The 18,256-nt window shown below is 39.7% G+C and overlaps 1 protein-coding gene across 3 annotated transcripts in view; it reads right to left on the bottom strand.

The window, feature by feature from the left end:
- The window catches only part of lpp (LIM domain containing preferred translocation partner in lipoma), a 130,948-nt gene that overhangs the window by 47,736 nt on the left and 64,956 nt on the right, over positions 1-18,256 (bottom strand). For all 3 annotated transcript variants that reach the window (XM_070832375.1, XM_070832377.1, XM_070832376.1), the window contains one exon: positions 124-714. In XM_070832375.1, the coding sequence (XP_070688476.1) occupies positions 124-714 (591 nt within the window). The remainder of the gene's footprint in view (positions 1-123; positions 715-18,256) is intronic.

Here is an 18,256-nt window from a genome sequence, read left to right as displayed (position 1 = left end):
CCTCAGCCACAATTCCTGTAACATTTTTCTATAATTACAAATGTCTTTCCATTTTTTTCCAGTGTTTACGATGACTAAAAATGATGGCAACTGATCGAGTATGTTGTATGTAAACCTTCTTACCTTTGGTGGAACGGCTGGTCCAGCAGTATAGGGAGCCAAGCTTGGCGGTACATCTGTAATATAGGTCTTCTTGGGGCCTGGGGGTTGGTATGCTTGGGCAGGGGTTGGCTCAGGTCTCTTGGAGGTTAAGCCACCTACTCCTGAATGGTGCTGTTCTTGATATGCACCCTGAGCCATCGGGGAGAAGCCAGGCTGCGGTGGTCCATAAGCAAAGTCAGGACCTTTGGGCTGGGCAGGCATGTACTGCACCTGTGCAGGGCTGCGAATTGGCTGTTGGCCAAAATGGTGCCCAACAGGAGCTTGATGCTGGGGGCCAGGCTGGGCCGACCTCACTTGGACATTGAAGGTGGGCTGGCTTGGGGTTGAGGCCGTAGCATAGGAAGCTGGAACAGGCTGAGGAGCTGTGTGGCTCTGAGGCTTGGCCACTGGGCTGGCCGAGGAAGTGGGGATAGACGAGACTCCACCACCAGGAGCCTGAGGTTTGGGCGTAGATTTCTTGGTGGCAGTCAGAGGTGGCTGGGTTGGAATGACCATACGCTTGTAACCAGTCACTGGAGCATTGGGGGTGGAGGCTGCAGAGGATCCGGAGTTCTAAAAAACAGCAGAAAAGTTTGGCTTTTTTAAGGACAAAGCTATGAAATCTACATGTAAGACATTCAATCAGACAAGATATGTAAGCAGGTATGATTTTACCATGTTCACCATCTGTAGTTTGGCATGCTAGCATGTTAAAATTCACCATTTTGCAATGAACACAAGTACAGCTAATGGCTGATGGGAATTTCAATTGCAGATATTTGGTGATAAACCGAAGCATTGGACAACTTTTCACCTGATGAGTGTGGAAACATTTGGGGATCACTAAAGTTATCAAAATACATCCTGAGCTGAACATGAATATGTGTATCAAATTTCATGGCAATTTAACCAAAAGTTGCTACGAAATTTCAGTCAAAATCACAAATGTCAACCTAATGCTAGTGAGGATCACCGAAGTAAGTAGGATTTATTCTTTGGGGACCATGAATGTGAATTTTTTTTTAGAACAAATAGTTGTTGTGATATTTCAGTGTCAAAGCATTGGATCGACCATCTGACATGCTGCTAGCATGGCAAAAAAGCATTCTAACCAGCAAGTAACAGGACAAACTGAAAACCTTGATAGATTGAATCCTGCCGAATGGTGGAAATAAAACAGTTGTATTCAACAGCTATTTACTGATACTGTGATTTTATGCTCATATGATTATCCACCCTACCTCCCTAGAGTCAATTACAAGGCTACCTCGACAGCAGAGGCTCTACACTGTCCACGACCACCCATAATCTATGGCTAATAAAGCAGGAGGGGAAGCGATAAATTGTTTGGCAGAGGACGCCATGACAGCAGATTGGCAATGGCACATGACACTTGTGCTGACTCCAGCTGTTTGGACGGGAAGACGTTAAATCACTGAGATTTGTGGCGCTGGTGTTCCTGGGAAGAGAAGGCTGCAAAGCTGCAGCACAACCTGCTGCTGGGATTCTCATCGTCTGAACAAATGTTCACACGCCAAACTACAACACAGTATAGCAGCGAATAACACACAGAATAACAATGTTTCACTCAGATGTCAGAGGCTTTTGCCCTGAGTGTCTCTCATGTAAGTAATAATTGTTTTTCACCACCACTACATATCGGTGTCAGACGTTCAGCCAGTCTAAAAAGGGTCTATCATTAACCTTGGATGGCCTTATTAGGTTATCGCCTGAAGCCAAAAATCAGAGTCAATTACTAAATTTGCAGCACTAGGGGAACAAAAATGAACACTTGTAGTCTTTAGACCCTTTGCAACTCAGTTTGATGAGATGTCTTCTAAATTGGGGCAGAGCAACAATTCCAATCGATTTCCCTTAAAAGTTGATCAAAGCCTGCTGCGCAGCAATGCCCCAAATAGCTGTTTTGCTGCACTGCTACACTCCCTTGTAATTTCCTGCTTAAATTGAATAAAAAAGCACTTGTGTTGTAATTCTATCAGTGAAAAGTATACAGTGAAATTTCGCCTGTGATCCTAATAATGTACTGAGATAAAAAAGAATTCCAAGTTTTGGTAAAAGAGGTGCATGCACCAACTTTGTCTAAATCCCATCTAATCTAAGTCAGAGGGGAGCCCCTAAGGAACCATTAAAAGCTCCAGAAAATATTTTCTGCTCTCACTCTGATTTCTGTCTCAGTGATTAGTGCTGATGTTTATTTAAAAAGTGTGTCTGTCTGCATATGTATGGAAAACCATGCCCTTTAGGAAGTGAAATTACTTAATTTAAATGTTTCATGGGTTTTAAATACTCTAGATTATTAATTTATCTTTAAGGCCATAGAACCTACTGTAGCATTTAGTTAGCAGAGCGCTGGAAATGCAAATTGGCCCCCTCAAAATAATTACACTGTCATGGTACATTTTCCACAAATTACATTAAGAGAATGGATTCACCCCTTTCTGAGGGTGATGAAACTAATCAAATGCGTACAATCTGAACAAAAATGTCTGTGTAGTGGAGAAGATTTTCAATTCAACTCAACTATCTTTTTAGTTGCTGCATGGCTTTCACCTGTCGATGTTAATGAGTTTGCTCTGAGATAATATCACTACTACTATTACTACGATGTGAAGAGCTTGACGGGTCGGACATGAACAACATGTAATGTAATGTCTTTGGCTATTAAGTTTTGTTTTTTTTTTACAGTATATTGGCTCAATTTGGAGGGATGAGATTCCCTGCTATTGCTGTTTAATATGAGGCAATTGGGTATACTTTAGTTTAATATGTTAATAATACATGCATGAACTTGGTGAGGTAACATTTAAGGAGAGGTTTGGTGATATGGTGGAAATCAATAGTACATTATTAATAAGAAAATGTGTCCAATAATGATGCAGTGCGACATGATGTATTTGCTCACTTCCTCATTATTGCATGAAACATTTCTTGTTTGTTTTAATGAGGTCCTTTTCACGTTATAACTGATATGTTCATGTTATTATACAGAATTCTTAAAAAAAAGCTTTTCTTGTTATAAAAATAAAACCAGCTTGTTATTAAACAAAATTAAAGTATCTCATCAAAACATGTTTCTTGCTATAACATGATAACTTGGTATGCTGCTGTAACAAGACGCTTCCATATGTTGTTCCAAAATATATTTATATATTGGAAAATGTACAGTATGAACATTTATACATAAAACATCAAATTGAAGTTCATTGCAGTAACCCTTTTGAAATAAAAAAAAACACAATTGTGTAAAACAATAATGTGATCATGTCATCAAAATAAAGTTCCATTGAGTTGATATTAGGTAATGTTGAATTATTGGCCAGTACCAATTTGAACAAAGTGTTAAAATCATACACAGTTTACTTCGATGCTTTCTTACTTAATGACAACGAGGCTCATTTACACACACACCTAAAGCTAGATTACACAATCAATGATTCACTAAAGCAGTTTGTATTGTCTGATCTGCTTCTGTTGGGTCCAACCAAACATATAGCATCAGTCTGAACGCATAGAGAGTTGCTGTCGCTAACCTCGCCTCCACACACAAGCAAAACACACACAGTTTTAAAAAAGTTTCCCCACCGCCTTCAGAAAAGTTAACCCTCGCTCTACACTGTAATTCAGACTGACTTTGCAAACAACTTAAGTGTGAAATTTCACAGAGACTCTCAAGAAAGGCTTTTGACACATTAAAAAAGATTAGGAGAGACTATACAAGCCTTGGGGGGCTGAGTAAAACTGTTAACTTTGCATTTCAAACCACAAGGGTGGGGGGATTTTTTTAAAGCAAGCTTGGGGAAAACCCCCTAAAGAGGAAGAAGTTCTGCATCTTTTCAGACTCATCTAAGACCTTGGATATTATTTGCTTAACTTTTTCCTGCTCCTTATTCATACACAACAGACGCTCTCGACTGCTGGCTCTACTGTCCATTTGCATCTGTCTATTTCAGCACTTCCACTATGACCATGGAAGAATTCCCAGTCAACACCGAAGCATTCACTAATCTTCCCCCCACTTCCAGTCATCTTGTCTCTGCACAATAGTCACATTTAACAATCCACCAGACTCAATGCAGTCACGCAATTGAGGGTATCACTGCTCTTCCTAAAATAGTTCAAGATAAGGCACATTAAATATGATTAAACAATGTCTCTGTGGAACATGGCGAGACCTCTAGCTGTTTTGAACTATCTTTCCGTTTGCAGATAAAGTGTGTTATGCACATATTGGGAACTTTTCATTCAGCGTATCTTATATCTGCATATCTGATTCCTTTTTTTGCTCCTTCAAGTGATAGTTGCATGACAACCCGCGCCTTTAACAAGTGAATATTTCAACGTTTTCACCCACGCCATATAAAATGGTATCACCACTACTAAGAATATCACGATATTACATACAACGGCATTTGCTCCTGAGAAGTGGTGCTTTTATTTTTTTTTTATTAATTAATATGCAATCTTTTAACCTGCTATATTTTTATGTGCATTTTCTATTTTTACATAAATGGAGTGGAAATGTGGAAAGTCAGGAAGCAGCAATATGGCAATAATGGCCTATTTATGCCGATACATATGCAGTATGCTGTGTCAAGCATTTAATATATGACAATCTTCACACTCGGTCCAGGTGTAAAAGATGATGCATCAATAAAGAATAAAATGCAAAAAAAAAACAAAGGCTAAGCAAATAAATCACGACATTCATGAAGAACGTGACTTATTAGCTCCTCAAGCTTCCTAAACAATAACCACCAAATGTTCATCTCAGTGCACTCAACACCCTGAGCCTAAATTTGGTTAGAATTTGGACTCTGTGTGTGGGGTGTCTTTTTTTCTGTATGGTGGTTCTGACCCAACCTGAATGTTGCTGTGAAATTGAACAACACATTTATATTCACAAACATTAAAATATTCACAAACTGTGTGCTAAACTTTACAAGAGTCAGACTGTAGAAGAACAGAAAATCAAACGCACCAACATTACCTGAGGATGTGGGAGCAGTTTAGATCTAGGATTACTGGCACTGCTGTAATCATGTGGGGCTCCGAAGCTGAAATGAAACCAATTCTCCAGAGTAGTTTCTCTTGGTAATATCACAGCTATGATATTTGTTCTGTGGCCTCTACTGTTTAAACAGTTTGTAATTTTTACACAAACAGACCGAAAAGGAAACATTGATGCAAAACAGTTACTTTATATTAGATTTAGATTTATATTTCAAACCTAATGCTGAAGTTTTGATGCGGTTATTAATATTCTAATTAGTATTTCCTAGTTGATAAATGTGATAAAGATCTATTGGCAGATAACATATATTTTTTAATTGAAATACATAAATAAATAATGAGTAGATACACAATCCTGATATGGATCACTTATATTTGTTTTTTTTTCTTAATTGTGATCAAGATAGATAACGTAACAAAAACTAAAAACTCTCAAAATGCAATTTCATCAATAACAATTCTACAACCATCCTGACTGATGAAGCCCTTCTGTGTCATGTGGAACATAAAAAGGTCCCACTGCTTAAAAGAAACTCACTGTGCACCAAAAATGTTACATATTTCACAAAAAAATGATTTTATCTGTTAGGCCTAAACAGAGTCTAGATGTTTTTAGACGTCACATGTACAGTACATGGAATGAGCATTCTTTGGTTTTGTCTTGACATCCTCAAGACAATGTAGTTGAACATTAAGTCCATGTTTCACAGTTATGTAATCCCCTAAAAAAAACTGGGTTTCAGAGAAAAAAGTATGTAATATTTCTAGTATGATGTAACAACATCATATAAAGTAGGGCGTATTACTCACTGATGCAACTAAAAAACCCTTTTCTGGGCTACTGTGTGAAAAAAGAAAAGTCCCCGAGAGTCACTGATCGTGGCACTTCTGCAGGGTATCTTTACAAAAGAGGGAAATGTGTGTTTTGTAGCTCTCACACAGCAGAAACTAATTGTTTCATTCACCTCCTGCAGTACCACAGGCCAGTCTCTCACCACACAAATCTCTGACTCATTCCTGTAATGAGGGTTTCATGCACTTGTGACCCCTGCTGCTTCAGGAGGTGAAATACTGCAGAGTTGAAAACGTCCATCGCTTACAGTGTGTCCATGTCATCAATCCCAGAGACGGGACACTGTAACGCTCAGAAGCTGGGTCTAGTTGTGTGTGTGTACTGTAAGCTTGCACATGTTATTGGGAAGAGGGAAAATTTGCAATGACAGCGGTTGATGGTAAGCCTTTTAGCATTGTTACTAGGACTTCATGATGTAATGAGGCAGGTTGCATTGACTGTCACAGCTTCCTCACTCAAACTAAATTTGTCATTGGTTCGCCCTGTTAATAAAAGACAAAGGGGTGATACTACGCAGTTTATTTGACTAACAAACATTGACGGAACACATTGAGCGCCCGAGGGCATGCTCCTCTCTCCACAGTTGGCTGCCCCTGTCAAAACTCCGAACCTGCTGCCAGATTGACCTTAAGGTCAATGGGCGCCACCGGCACTGTGGCAACATCTCTGCTCCGTGCAGCAACAAAGCAATCAAAGAGGATACCAGCATATAAAACAAACAGAGAGGGAAAAGTTTAACGCCACCAAGCCCTACAATTACAGAGCTGGAGTGTCATCTTGATGCAGTTCTGGCAGCTCTCAGAGATAAGCTGCAGAAAAACACAACTTGTGGCATCAGAGCCCCGAAGAGTAAAATATCCATTGCAAAAAGGAACAGCCTACGGCTTTGACCTTTTATAAGGAATAAAAGAGGCTGACTAGCCCACCAGTGTCATGCATGTGACAGCAGCAGAAGCTGGAAACAATCATAGCCAACATCCCTCAGCTAACTGCCACAGTCACAGAGAAAAACATTAGAAGAAACATTATCTCACAACCTGAATTTATCCTTAAAACATGGCAGTCATTGACATTCGTTTTCCTTCAGAAACACCTTTGTGTTCACTGGAAACCATATGACAAACCAGTTTGATAACAATAAAATGTAATGTGTCACTGCATGTGTCTCTGTAAATGTATTCCACCTTAGGAGAAGCTTAACTCAGTGTCGTGACAGCCAAAACATGTGAAGGGCACCCCCGTCACTATAATAGGACAGCAACACCAGTACACATGGAAACGGTAAGAGGAGATTCACTAAAAACAAGGGCACAAAACATCATAGTGTACACACCGCAAAGCCTCTAACACGTGACAAACAGGGCAGGTGAGTGGAACAGCGAATGAATAAACAAATGAATATTTGGGTGAGTTGATTTTTACATCCACTATGAGTTGCTTCCAGTCTAAATAGTCTGCTTTGAACATAATCGTATATCGCCTCAGAAAAAGTACATGCTAGTCCTCCTCAGCTCCCTTATCCTCTGAATAACTTTGTCAGTTGTATTTGGTGTTTCAGGTATTTGTACCTATGTAAAATTATGTACCTTAAGCACCTTGGTCGAGGAATAAAATGGCTTTCTTATGAATTCTATCTCACATTTCATCACTATTTGGCACATGATTATACATAACATGAAATATGAGCATAGCTACTGTATTTGTTTTCTCCCCGTTTAGTCTAAAGACTAATTAACAATTTTACAAACTGAATGCACATAGAAATAACAAATGACAATTATTTGTTATTTCTATGTGCATTCAGTTTGTAAAATTGTTAATAAGGATAAAAAAACAAAACAAAACAAAAAAACTGCATCTAAAGTCAATTCATATATGAACTAATTTCTTCACACCTCATACGCTGATACACAGAGTTAAGGTGTGAGGGATGCTGAATGCTCCTGAAGGGCTGAAGTGCTGAAATAGTGAGGCGGCCCCTTGAGATGCCTGCAGAGTTTGAGCCTCATAAGGGGTGCAGGAGAAAGGTCACCAACCCTATCATACTCTCAGGGAGCTGAGACACCGCCAGGGTGGTCTAAAGCCTGCATTCGCTGTGATCGTTCAGCAGACGCCATGATCAGTGGGAGGCTTGGGAGCGAGCAGCGAGGGCCTATCATTCTGCCATGTTGTGACAGCGAGTGCCATCCGCAATGCTCTGCCTGTTGAGAGATGGGAGTGTCACGGCATGGCTTGACTGGCACAGTGTGAAGTGAGGCCTCCTTAGGGCACTCATGTGGAAGGATCCATCTCAGCAGCATTTCAAGCACTTTGCTTCAGCTAAACTGTCAGCAGACTTCAATAATGCCCATCTGTTTTGTACGAACATGACAACTTGTTACACAGACATCAAGCTATTTGACACAGAGTAAAAATACAAACAGACCAATGAGTGCAATGCTGCAGCATGTCAGCCGATGTAGCGGTGAAGTCACGATAGCACCATGCCACTCTCTTTCGTCTCTCATACAATATGAATCATACTGAGCCACATTGTACCTGCTACTGATTTAAATGCAAATATGTATGCTGTGTTGGGACACTCGAAGAAAACAAGCAGACTGGATTTGCATTAAAAGTATTTAAAAAGAAAATACAACTGCCCACATCTCTGCAGTAAGTTTCACTATTTCACCAGAAGTGGATAACAGATGGGATATGAACTTGTCTATAATCATGCAACGAAATTACGTTAAAAAAAAAAGGGAAAAGACAAGAAAAGAAAAAGAAAAGTTTAGTTTGATTTTTATTCAGTTTCCTGAAACTCTGAGACACTAAAATGAGTGTGTCTGGGAAAATAACGACAAACTATAAGCTCTGCTTTTGCCAAGTTTTGCAAAATACTTAATGTATGTGACTTGGTAAAGGCTCTTAACATAAATGTAGTAGAAGCCATGTGGGTCTTCACAAGTCCAAAATTGTGCACCCGATTCAAATGTGAACCATGTCTGCCCAAATCTGGCCTGATTCGAAAGGGACCAGAGGACAGTCAAAAACATTTAGAGACATTTTTCCATGACAGGAACTTTTCCAGGTGACCAAGAACCTCTTAAGGCAAAATCAGCAACTAAATCTGAATTTCAGCCAGAGGAACTTTGAACTAAATTCAGTTCCTCTAGGATAGTGCCAGAAACTACTAGGGCGGAGTTTGCAGGGCTGAGGGTTGCTTACTGGACTCTCCTCAATCAAGGAAGTGAGTGAACAAGAGACGATTAACGTTATTATTATTTTTTTTCTATTTAAAATGTTTTATTTTATTTCATTATTTCCTGTCATCTAATCTAAATACCTTTGGGTATTTTTCCTCCACAGAATGTCTCAATTTTATTACATTTATTACACCTACTCAAATTACAGGATGACTCTGTGACTCATGTGTGAAAATTACAATTCAAATGATAATGTCCCTTTTTAGTTTGTCATAGGTCTAGTTTTGCCTCATCTCCACGGTTCTTCATGTACAGTGAAAATGCACATTTCAAACCTGCATTGCTTAATCCATATGAATTTGACTTGTTTCCTCCCTTGGTACAAATTTCTGGGCAGATCTGAACACTGCACTCACGCGATACCATACTCATTCTGGTCACAAATGAAAACTTAAGCCATCACTTTGTGGTAGAAACATGACCCAGTCCCAATTTGACCTTAATCTTGCCCAACTTCAAGGCACACTCTGCAAGTTTGAGCTAAACGGCTCCTGTAGACTAGTGCAGTTTGCATACTGGGATGCAAATGAGCGAAGTCAACAGTTGCTAGTTGAAGGGGGAACTGAAGTCTGACTTGGGCTAGAGACGAAGAGCATTGCCCTCTTTAACACCTTCTTCCTTTAACTGTTTACTTTCTTGCTCCATCCCACACATCAGACTAATGAGTGGTGATCTGGAAACTGTTGTGTTAGTATGCCATTATGTTTGTATGTATGAGGTGAAATGCATGGAAATGTAATCTAATGAGTGATTGTTGTGAAACATAAGCATTATAATACTAGATAGAAGATCAATAGAAGTACAAAGGCTTCTCCTGTGTGCCTCTATGGCATGACTACCATGCCAAGATGTAAAGGCTGGAGAAGGGAGCCGCGAGCAGAAGCATCATTCACTAGGATATGTGTGAATCAAAGACAGCTGCAGTATGTTTAAGGCATCATATGGTACAGAACAGACAAAGCAGAGATTGTTGCCTCATTAGATACAGCATGTGAAAAAGTTGGGGGAACAGCAAGAAGTGGTCAAACTTATTATGTCCTTGTGACTTGTCTGTGCCCCAGTATAAATGTAATGTAAACTGCCTGTGTAGTTAATCCCACCTGAATGGGTATGGGGTAAACAGACATTGTTTTGGGGTATTTCACCATCTTGACTTCATCGAATCCAGATCAGGTTTTCTGATTTGAACATTCTCAGATGGCATTTTGTGATGGGGTTCGGTTTTTGATGTGCAGAAAGAAAACAAACCAAGGGGAACACACACATTTACCAACTTATACACTAATTTTAATCGGAGAAAATGAAAACGCGCTGAAGGAGTTTAGGTCCTCAGCTTCCATAATTTCTGGAACTGTTGGGTTGTAATCAGTAAAATTGTCCCACACCAACAGAACAGGACTCTACCCAACCCAATCAACACCAAGTCAAGTCCCAGGTCAGGTTTAAAAAAGGTAGATTTAAGCAGTTCAGATCTGGTATTCCAATCCAAACAGCACTTTGTCCCAGTCTCAGTCAACAGATGCATCCACGCCTCCACAGACGGGTTGTGATAACAAATTTGACCAAATTGCCTTAAGAGACTAAAGACTAAAATCTTTTTTTTCTGAAGTCTAGTTTTTTATTTCGATTTTAGTTAAGTAGAATGTTTTTCACACGTTTTATGGTCAGCTAAAACTAAACTAAAAACTGTGCTCCAAAGTTTGATATTGTACACATGAACTGTGAAGTCCATGTCAAAGGGTCACAACAACTTAGAGGCACCAAAGAGCCGCTTTGTGTAATTTTTCTAGACAGCATTAATTATTAGACAGCATGTTTCCCACATGGACACAAACAAAGAGACAGCTTCAGTGCACTTCACTGACTGACTGTTAATTGAGGTGGAACCATGATTGTAAGTGAGTCACACATCTTTGGTCCCAGACGTTCTGCCAGAACACACACACACACACACACGCACGCACGCACGCACACACACACACACACACACACACACATCTCATGTTGCAGCAGTATTGGGGAAGTTTATCGTGGTGTGTGTATGTCACATAGGGCTTATTTATATTTTATTCATTAGGCTGCACATTATCGTTTCACGGCATGTAGATGAATCAGACAGGAAGAGCTTTTTAATTTCAACTTAGATCTTATCACTCCAGATTGAATCAGATCAGACTGAGGTACAGATTTAATGGAGTAAGTGCATTAGAGTTTAATTGGAACAAAAATGTCACTGCTTAATGTGGGAAAAAAATGGTTACTTGGTTACCTAATAGTGGATAACTAGTAAAGTGCAGCAGCACTGAGTGCATTTTCCTCATCAACTAATTCATGATGCATGATAATAACCGACAGGTTTAGTGACCATCATTAGAAAATACAAATGGACAGAACAAAATAATAAATGAAGTGCATGTTCAATGTCACATTTTCTATTCAAAAAGTCTCTAAATCAGGTACTGTGTGATGTGAATACCAGTTACATTTTATGATGTGTAAAAGGGGAAGACAATAACTTTCTGTCCCTGGAAAAGCCGACACTGTTTACTCATTTGCTTTTTGTGTTTTTTCATGTCCATATTAGCAGAATATGATTGCTAATTTTCAGCCACCTGCTACAAGCTGTTGGCCAAAAATATCGATCTCTTTCTGAATACAAATCGTTATTGGACAAAACATGTTATTCAGAAAAATAGAAACCATCTTGCGATGGAATCGTTCCAGCTGTGAATCAACGTGTAAGGGGCAGTGGACCACATGACATGAGAGAAGTGAGTTTAGCAAAACAGGTGCAATGTTGCAGATTTATTCAATATGCTAAAAATTGCTTTTGACGAATCCTCCAAAATCATGGTCTCTAATTTTGGCCATTCAAAAATTCATTTTTCGATAATGGGGAGCGACACTAAAACTCTACAACATATCATGCTCACTTACGTGTATCACAGAGGTTTAGTGAGGTGAGTAAGATCCTACCCTTTTGGTATATAGGTTCCTAGTGTCACTGCAACTCGAAGTGACAGCCTAAAGGTATTGTGTTCACCAACCCAGTCACCAAACCTTGCTACCAAACAACCAGCCCGACCCACTGGGAAACTCCCAATCAGCCACTCCTGAATATAACGTAAGGCACCCGGCCTCTCTCTGTTTAGACTAACAACTATGTGGAATAATTAAGCAAATTAAAACTCACCATAACAAACAGCTGTGAGATTATTTCCATTAATTATCGTGGATGGGCAGATTTGTGAGCCGGAAATCTGTGCTGCATCGCCTCCTGTGTGAACATTTGAGCTGGGTAACATCGGCGCAGAACGGAAGCAGCCAAAGGAAACAAAGGAAGGTTGAATGTCACCTAGATTGCGCTCAGTGGATGGGAATGATGGACTGAAAACTGGATACAGTGATCTGCACCTTAAATCAAACGTGGACCAGCAGTCTAAATATATTTTCTCTATTGTGATCCAGTGATAGGCTGGATACTTAATTTTATGTAAGGGATAATGTACAGCAAGCTGGTCACCATTGCAAAACAAATCCTGACGGATTCAAGGTTGATTAAATTCTGGCATCACTCTGTCATGGTTTGTTTTGCAATAATGACCAGCGCACTGTACATTATCCTGGTTATTACACGGCTACTTACAGGAGACATCAACAACTTCCACTATCAGAACCGATTCCATAGCCGGGGTCTGTTATACAGAAATAATAGACCGTAGAATGCCACAATTGACCAATTTAATTGATTATTTAGCAAAGCTGTGTAATAACTTGTTAATAATGCCCTAAAAGCACATATTAGATGTGTACATATGAAAAGCATTGTGATTTTTCTTAATGTACAAAAGAAAGCACAAACTGGACGGTGTAGAGCCTCAGCAGATGTTTGGCTCCAAGAGAGGCACCAGAGGTCAGTGTGAATTAGAGGTCACAGCGGTCAACACTCCTGTAGCCTTCACCAAAGCAGCGCCACTGCTCTGGCGCTTGATGAGCGCATTATTGTGACACTCATCTGGGCCTCCTTGTTAACTCCCCCACAACAGATGTGATGTGCTTAGACAGGCCTACGCTACATATTAGTGGGGCTGGTTGGGCTCAGATTGCAGTGCAGCACACTCAAAGGATTAGGCATGAACACGCTCTCTTGTGTTTCCTCTGATCACCGTGCAAGACTTAGAATTTGAGGACAAAAGACATTAATAAATCTACAATCAAGTCTAGGATGGTATTCAGACACTGCCTTAAAACAAAACAAGTTGCTTTGGGACCGATGAAACATCAATTACAGTCCAGAAGGTCAAGTTGGATAGATTAGTTAGTTAGTTGGATTGAATAGATCCATGAGTTTTGAAGGCTTAACAGAAGCCTAAACACTGCGCATTGGTTTATAATACTCTGAGACAGGAATCTACAACTGTGGAACGTTATCATGGCAGCCGTCATTTTATCTTCCATTGCAACGATTGTAAGCCCGTAGTAGAAATAGAAAAAAATCTGTTCACTTTACAAATCATCTACAACCAATGTGAGCTGGCATGTAGCATTTGATTGGCTAAAGCCGGTCTAGACAGTTTTAAACCACAAACAGCAAAGAACTATTTGGTAAAAATCACAGGTAATAGAGCTAATAGGGTACATTTTGTTGTTACATCCTCCCAGTTTAGCCAGCAACACACACAGCGAGTAAATGAACGTAGACAAGTAATAAAAGAGTCTCAAATTAATAATTAGTATCCTTCAATCATTAAACAATATGCTTTAAGCAAAATTACATCTATAATAATAATTAGGCTTTAGTCTGATTTGGCCACATAAAAAGGGACCATATATTAGTTGTACTACCATCATATCAACATATTGCAGTGATGGCGTCGTGGTAGCATCACATGGCCGCGGTGTTGCAGTTACCGCCCTTCATGTAATGAATGTAATATTTAAATGACTTAAAATAAACTGTCAAGTAACACGTTAGTAAATGTGCATTAGCATTCAAGCAACAAATAACTAAATGACCATATAAACAAAAGAACTGAAAATATAAATTCAACAGTATTCAAACATTTCTCGTTCAGCTGTGGTCTGACAGGAGATACCGGACACCTCGAACAGGCTGAAGAGCAAAACATTATTATCAGGTCTGGCTTAATTTTTGCTGTCGCAGTATAAAGCAAACAAACTGTTACAAAAACTTAGTTAACTGTGTCAAATAACAAATGGCATCTAAGATGGAAGCAGAGAGAGAACAAATGGGAATTATATAATGATCACATTTCATTACCCACTGTTATGCCACAGAGAATACCAACTAAAGCAAACAAAATTGTTTTGATGTCTGTGAAGCATCAGTGCCGGCTGAATGTTTGCAGGAAGGCTACTTAGATTTTTATGAATGAGCAGCAACGTCCATTTCAATTTCATCTGGGAGGTGCGCACACATACAGTCCCTTTGCTGATTCCAAATTTAACATCGGAAGGGGGATTCCTCTCCCAGAAGCTTGAAAGGGAGAGCGCAGGGTGGCCTATTGATTTTGGAGAGCTGGCTCTGTAATTGCTTGCACGCAGAAAGTTGTAAATCAAAACCTCTGGTTACTCTTTGCTTATACAAGCGGAAGATTGCTGTGCAGCGGTTGTGCCAATGCTGGAGCATGAAACCTGGCCCACAACACGGACCAGCGTTATATTGTAGAATAATGAATTGAAAGAAGCCGAGCACAGACTGACAGTAGCAGCTGGGTAGGGGAAAAGGTCAACCTGAGTTAATCAGCTAGAATCAGCATCAGCTGAGGAGAGAGTAACAGAGTGTGTGTTCGTGTGTGTGTGTGCACGCATATGTTCGCAATACTGAAAAATAAACAATCAAATGGAAGGAAAATCTTTTCCATGTGCAAGAAGCTCCCAGCGAGAAGACAGAGCCACAGTAAAAGGGCATCATGGTGGCACAGAGATGTAAAAACAGGGTTAAGTCAACAAAATGTCTGATACATAACATTTCATGATTAATATATGTCATAGCATGTATGTGTACTCTGCTGAGACACAGGTGGTGTGGCTTCTCACTCATAACACAGAGAGCTTGCAGCAGGTTGTGATAAAAATAAACGAGCAGCGACTTTGACCCTGACAGGTAAAAGCACCACGACAGCCATACATTACTTAGTATGACTGCACAACCTGGGCTCTCACAGAGCTGTACAGGTGCACATCAATTTTTCAAGTCATGTTGACAAAAGCTTTCAGACTCCTGCTCTAATATATACTGCACGTTTTTACCCAACAAAGGTGTGCACTTATACTATATTTTATTTAGGAAAGCATGCCGGCCACTTCAGCAGCAGCGTTTCCTAAAAAAGTTTGTCCTTATATGCCATGAATATACAGTATGAGCTTCTGTGTATGTTCACTGAAAATACTTGTTTATATTGGTGTGTGTCTGTTTGTGTGTGTGTGTGTGTGTGTGTGTGTGTGTGTGTGTGTGTGTGTGTGTGTGTGTGTGTAAACCAGATGCTTTCACACTATGCTCTATATTCTCTTTCTTCATTTGGTCTGAATGCAAACACTTCTTAATATTGTAAAAATGCATGACCTTGTAACACTCACAGCTAGCAGTAGTAGAAGATACACTGTATAATGTATGCTGTACAACCACACACAACACTTGAGAGTGAAAGAAATTAGCATTTTGTGTTTTCTCTACCGTTAAAGGAGTAGTTTGACATTTTGGAAAATGTTTATTTGTTTTCTTAGCATCACCCTCGTGTCTGTACAGTAAATATGAAGCTACAGCCGGTAGCCAGCTAGCTTAGCTTAGCATAGGGTTTGTATTTACATTGGATTTTTGTCTGATTGTTCAATCTTTGCAAAACCACAGTGTAAAAACAGTGGGTTTTATGGGAGGTCATGTGCCAGATTTCTTGACCAGCAGCGATTGACAGGCAGCCAGTGGAGACTCCAAAAAGTTACTGCTCCTGCTCTAATTATAGATTTATGTTTTATGTGCCAAGTTCATGTTGTTTTATGTGCTGTAAAACAGTGAATTGTAGTTTTTATACTTTCTGTACAGATTACAAAAACAAGATGTTAATTTGTGATCTGTAGAGGTGCCAGTGGGTGGACTTTAGTACAGGGGGCAGGTTAGGTTTGGACAGAGCTAGGCCGGCTGTTTCCCCGATTCCATATTTAGCATACAGATGTTAGACTGGCATCTCCTCCAGCTCTCAAAAAGCTAATAAAAATATTTCCAAATACTGTATTTCAAACTATTCCTAAACACAGGTGTAAAAGACAAACCTGATGAGCCAAAAAGTTTTAGACAAATTAGTGACACAACCAGTGAGTGCATTCAACTGTGAGTCAAAACAAAGCAGCAGAAGTAAAAACAGTGAATGGTGTGACCTTTGGAGGGCCTCTGATTAATCCTGAGCATTATCAAGTTTCTTGGCAATAGGAAGCCTGGTCTGTGCAGACTGTGGCTCATAAAATGTCTATATTGTTCCAAAAACTCTTAAATGTCTTTTGATTGGTCAAAAGGCCATTTCATCACATTTTCTCAGCGCATAATGTTATGTTATTACAGTGTCACGTTTAAAATCCGCACCCCTGAACACACTGACTCACCACAACAATAAGCATACTAGAAATCATCGAGTCATATTTTTCTTACTTGCCTGTAATGGGTATCCTTTCAGAACCACATGGTTCACTGCATTTTACTCTGTATCCGCTATGTTTCCCATGTGGTGCAATAATTTCCACTTTGTGTGTCGTACACCCATTTCACTCCCTCAAACCAGTGACCCCGGAGTCACCAAACCAAAGGACGTAAGCACTTGCAACCAACGGTCTTTTGTCTGTCTTTGTCACATTGCACACTTACCCCAAACTACCATGTTTCAAGTCTGCTTTTCCGCAAGCGTAGCTTTTTTCTTCTTCTTTCTACTAGCCTGAGTCAAGGCGTATATTCAAAGATGTGCAATAAAAGTGCTAAAAAGGCAGTTCAGATAATGTTTAGCCTTTTTTCCTCCACATAAAACACACTATCTGACAGGCACTGACATAATGGGCCAGCGGATGTAAATGCATTGGTACTTGTATGAGGGCAATAATATGTCAATAATTTATCATCTTAACCCTGTTTGCAGTCTTGCATATGCATCCTTTAATAAATAAATAAAGACGGCAACATATAGACATGGTAACTACACAGTAAATAACACAGAATGAAAAGGATTTTATTTTTTACTTACTTTTTAAATATGGGACACTGGCAATGCCAGAGCAGGTGCGTCTGCCGCCCTCACAGAGACCAGCCTTTCAGGTATTACTTTATTGCTCGAATATCTCACTAGAGATATGATCTGCATGGTGTAAAAAGCCCCTCTGAGCCTTCCTACTCAAAACACAATTGGTTAGGTTTTTTTATCCGCCTGTCCTACATTTATTGTGTGTCAAACAATTTAGTGAACTGCCCAAGGCTTTGACTTTTTGAAGTTGCTCTTAATATCGTTTAATATCAACTAATGATATAGGTCAAGACTCACTTTGTCATTACAGCAAAACATTAAAAGATGCAGCATACGGGTCTGTTTCCTGCACAAACCTCGTTTGCTACAGTTTACCTCTAAAACAATCCAACCTTTCTCTATGTTTTATGGTGTTTCTACCCAACAGCGGCACTTGTTTAAAAGCAAAGTGTACCAACTTTGTAAGCTGTTTTGAATTTTAGCAGTGAGAGAGGAAGAGCACAGGCCCTTTATTTTACTTTACTTACTAAAAATCATCAGCACAACAATGTAAACAAGCTTTGTCAGAAGTTAGTCTTTAAAAGCAAAAGTATCAGGGAAATGAAGTGACGGTAACCAATGCATACTGTCCCTATGACCCTTAAGTGGGGTTGTATGAGGTACTTATCCAGAGTTACTGTATTAGCTACAAAACATGGCAATCAGTTTGGTGAAGCAGGCAGGACACTAAGGAGCGTAGT

Source organism: Pempheris klunzingeri, chromosome 6 (genome assembly GCF_042242105.1).
Source record: "Pempheris klunzingeri isolate RE-2024b chromosome 6, fPemKlu1.hap1, whole genome shotgun sequence".
NCBI classification, from domain to species: Eukaryota; Metazoa; Chordata; class Actinopteri; order Acropomatiformes; family Pempheridae; genus Pempheris; species Pempheris klunzingeri.
This window is presented reverse-complemented; position numbering and strand designations above follow the sequence as displayed.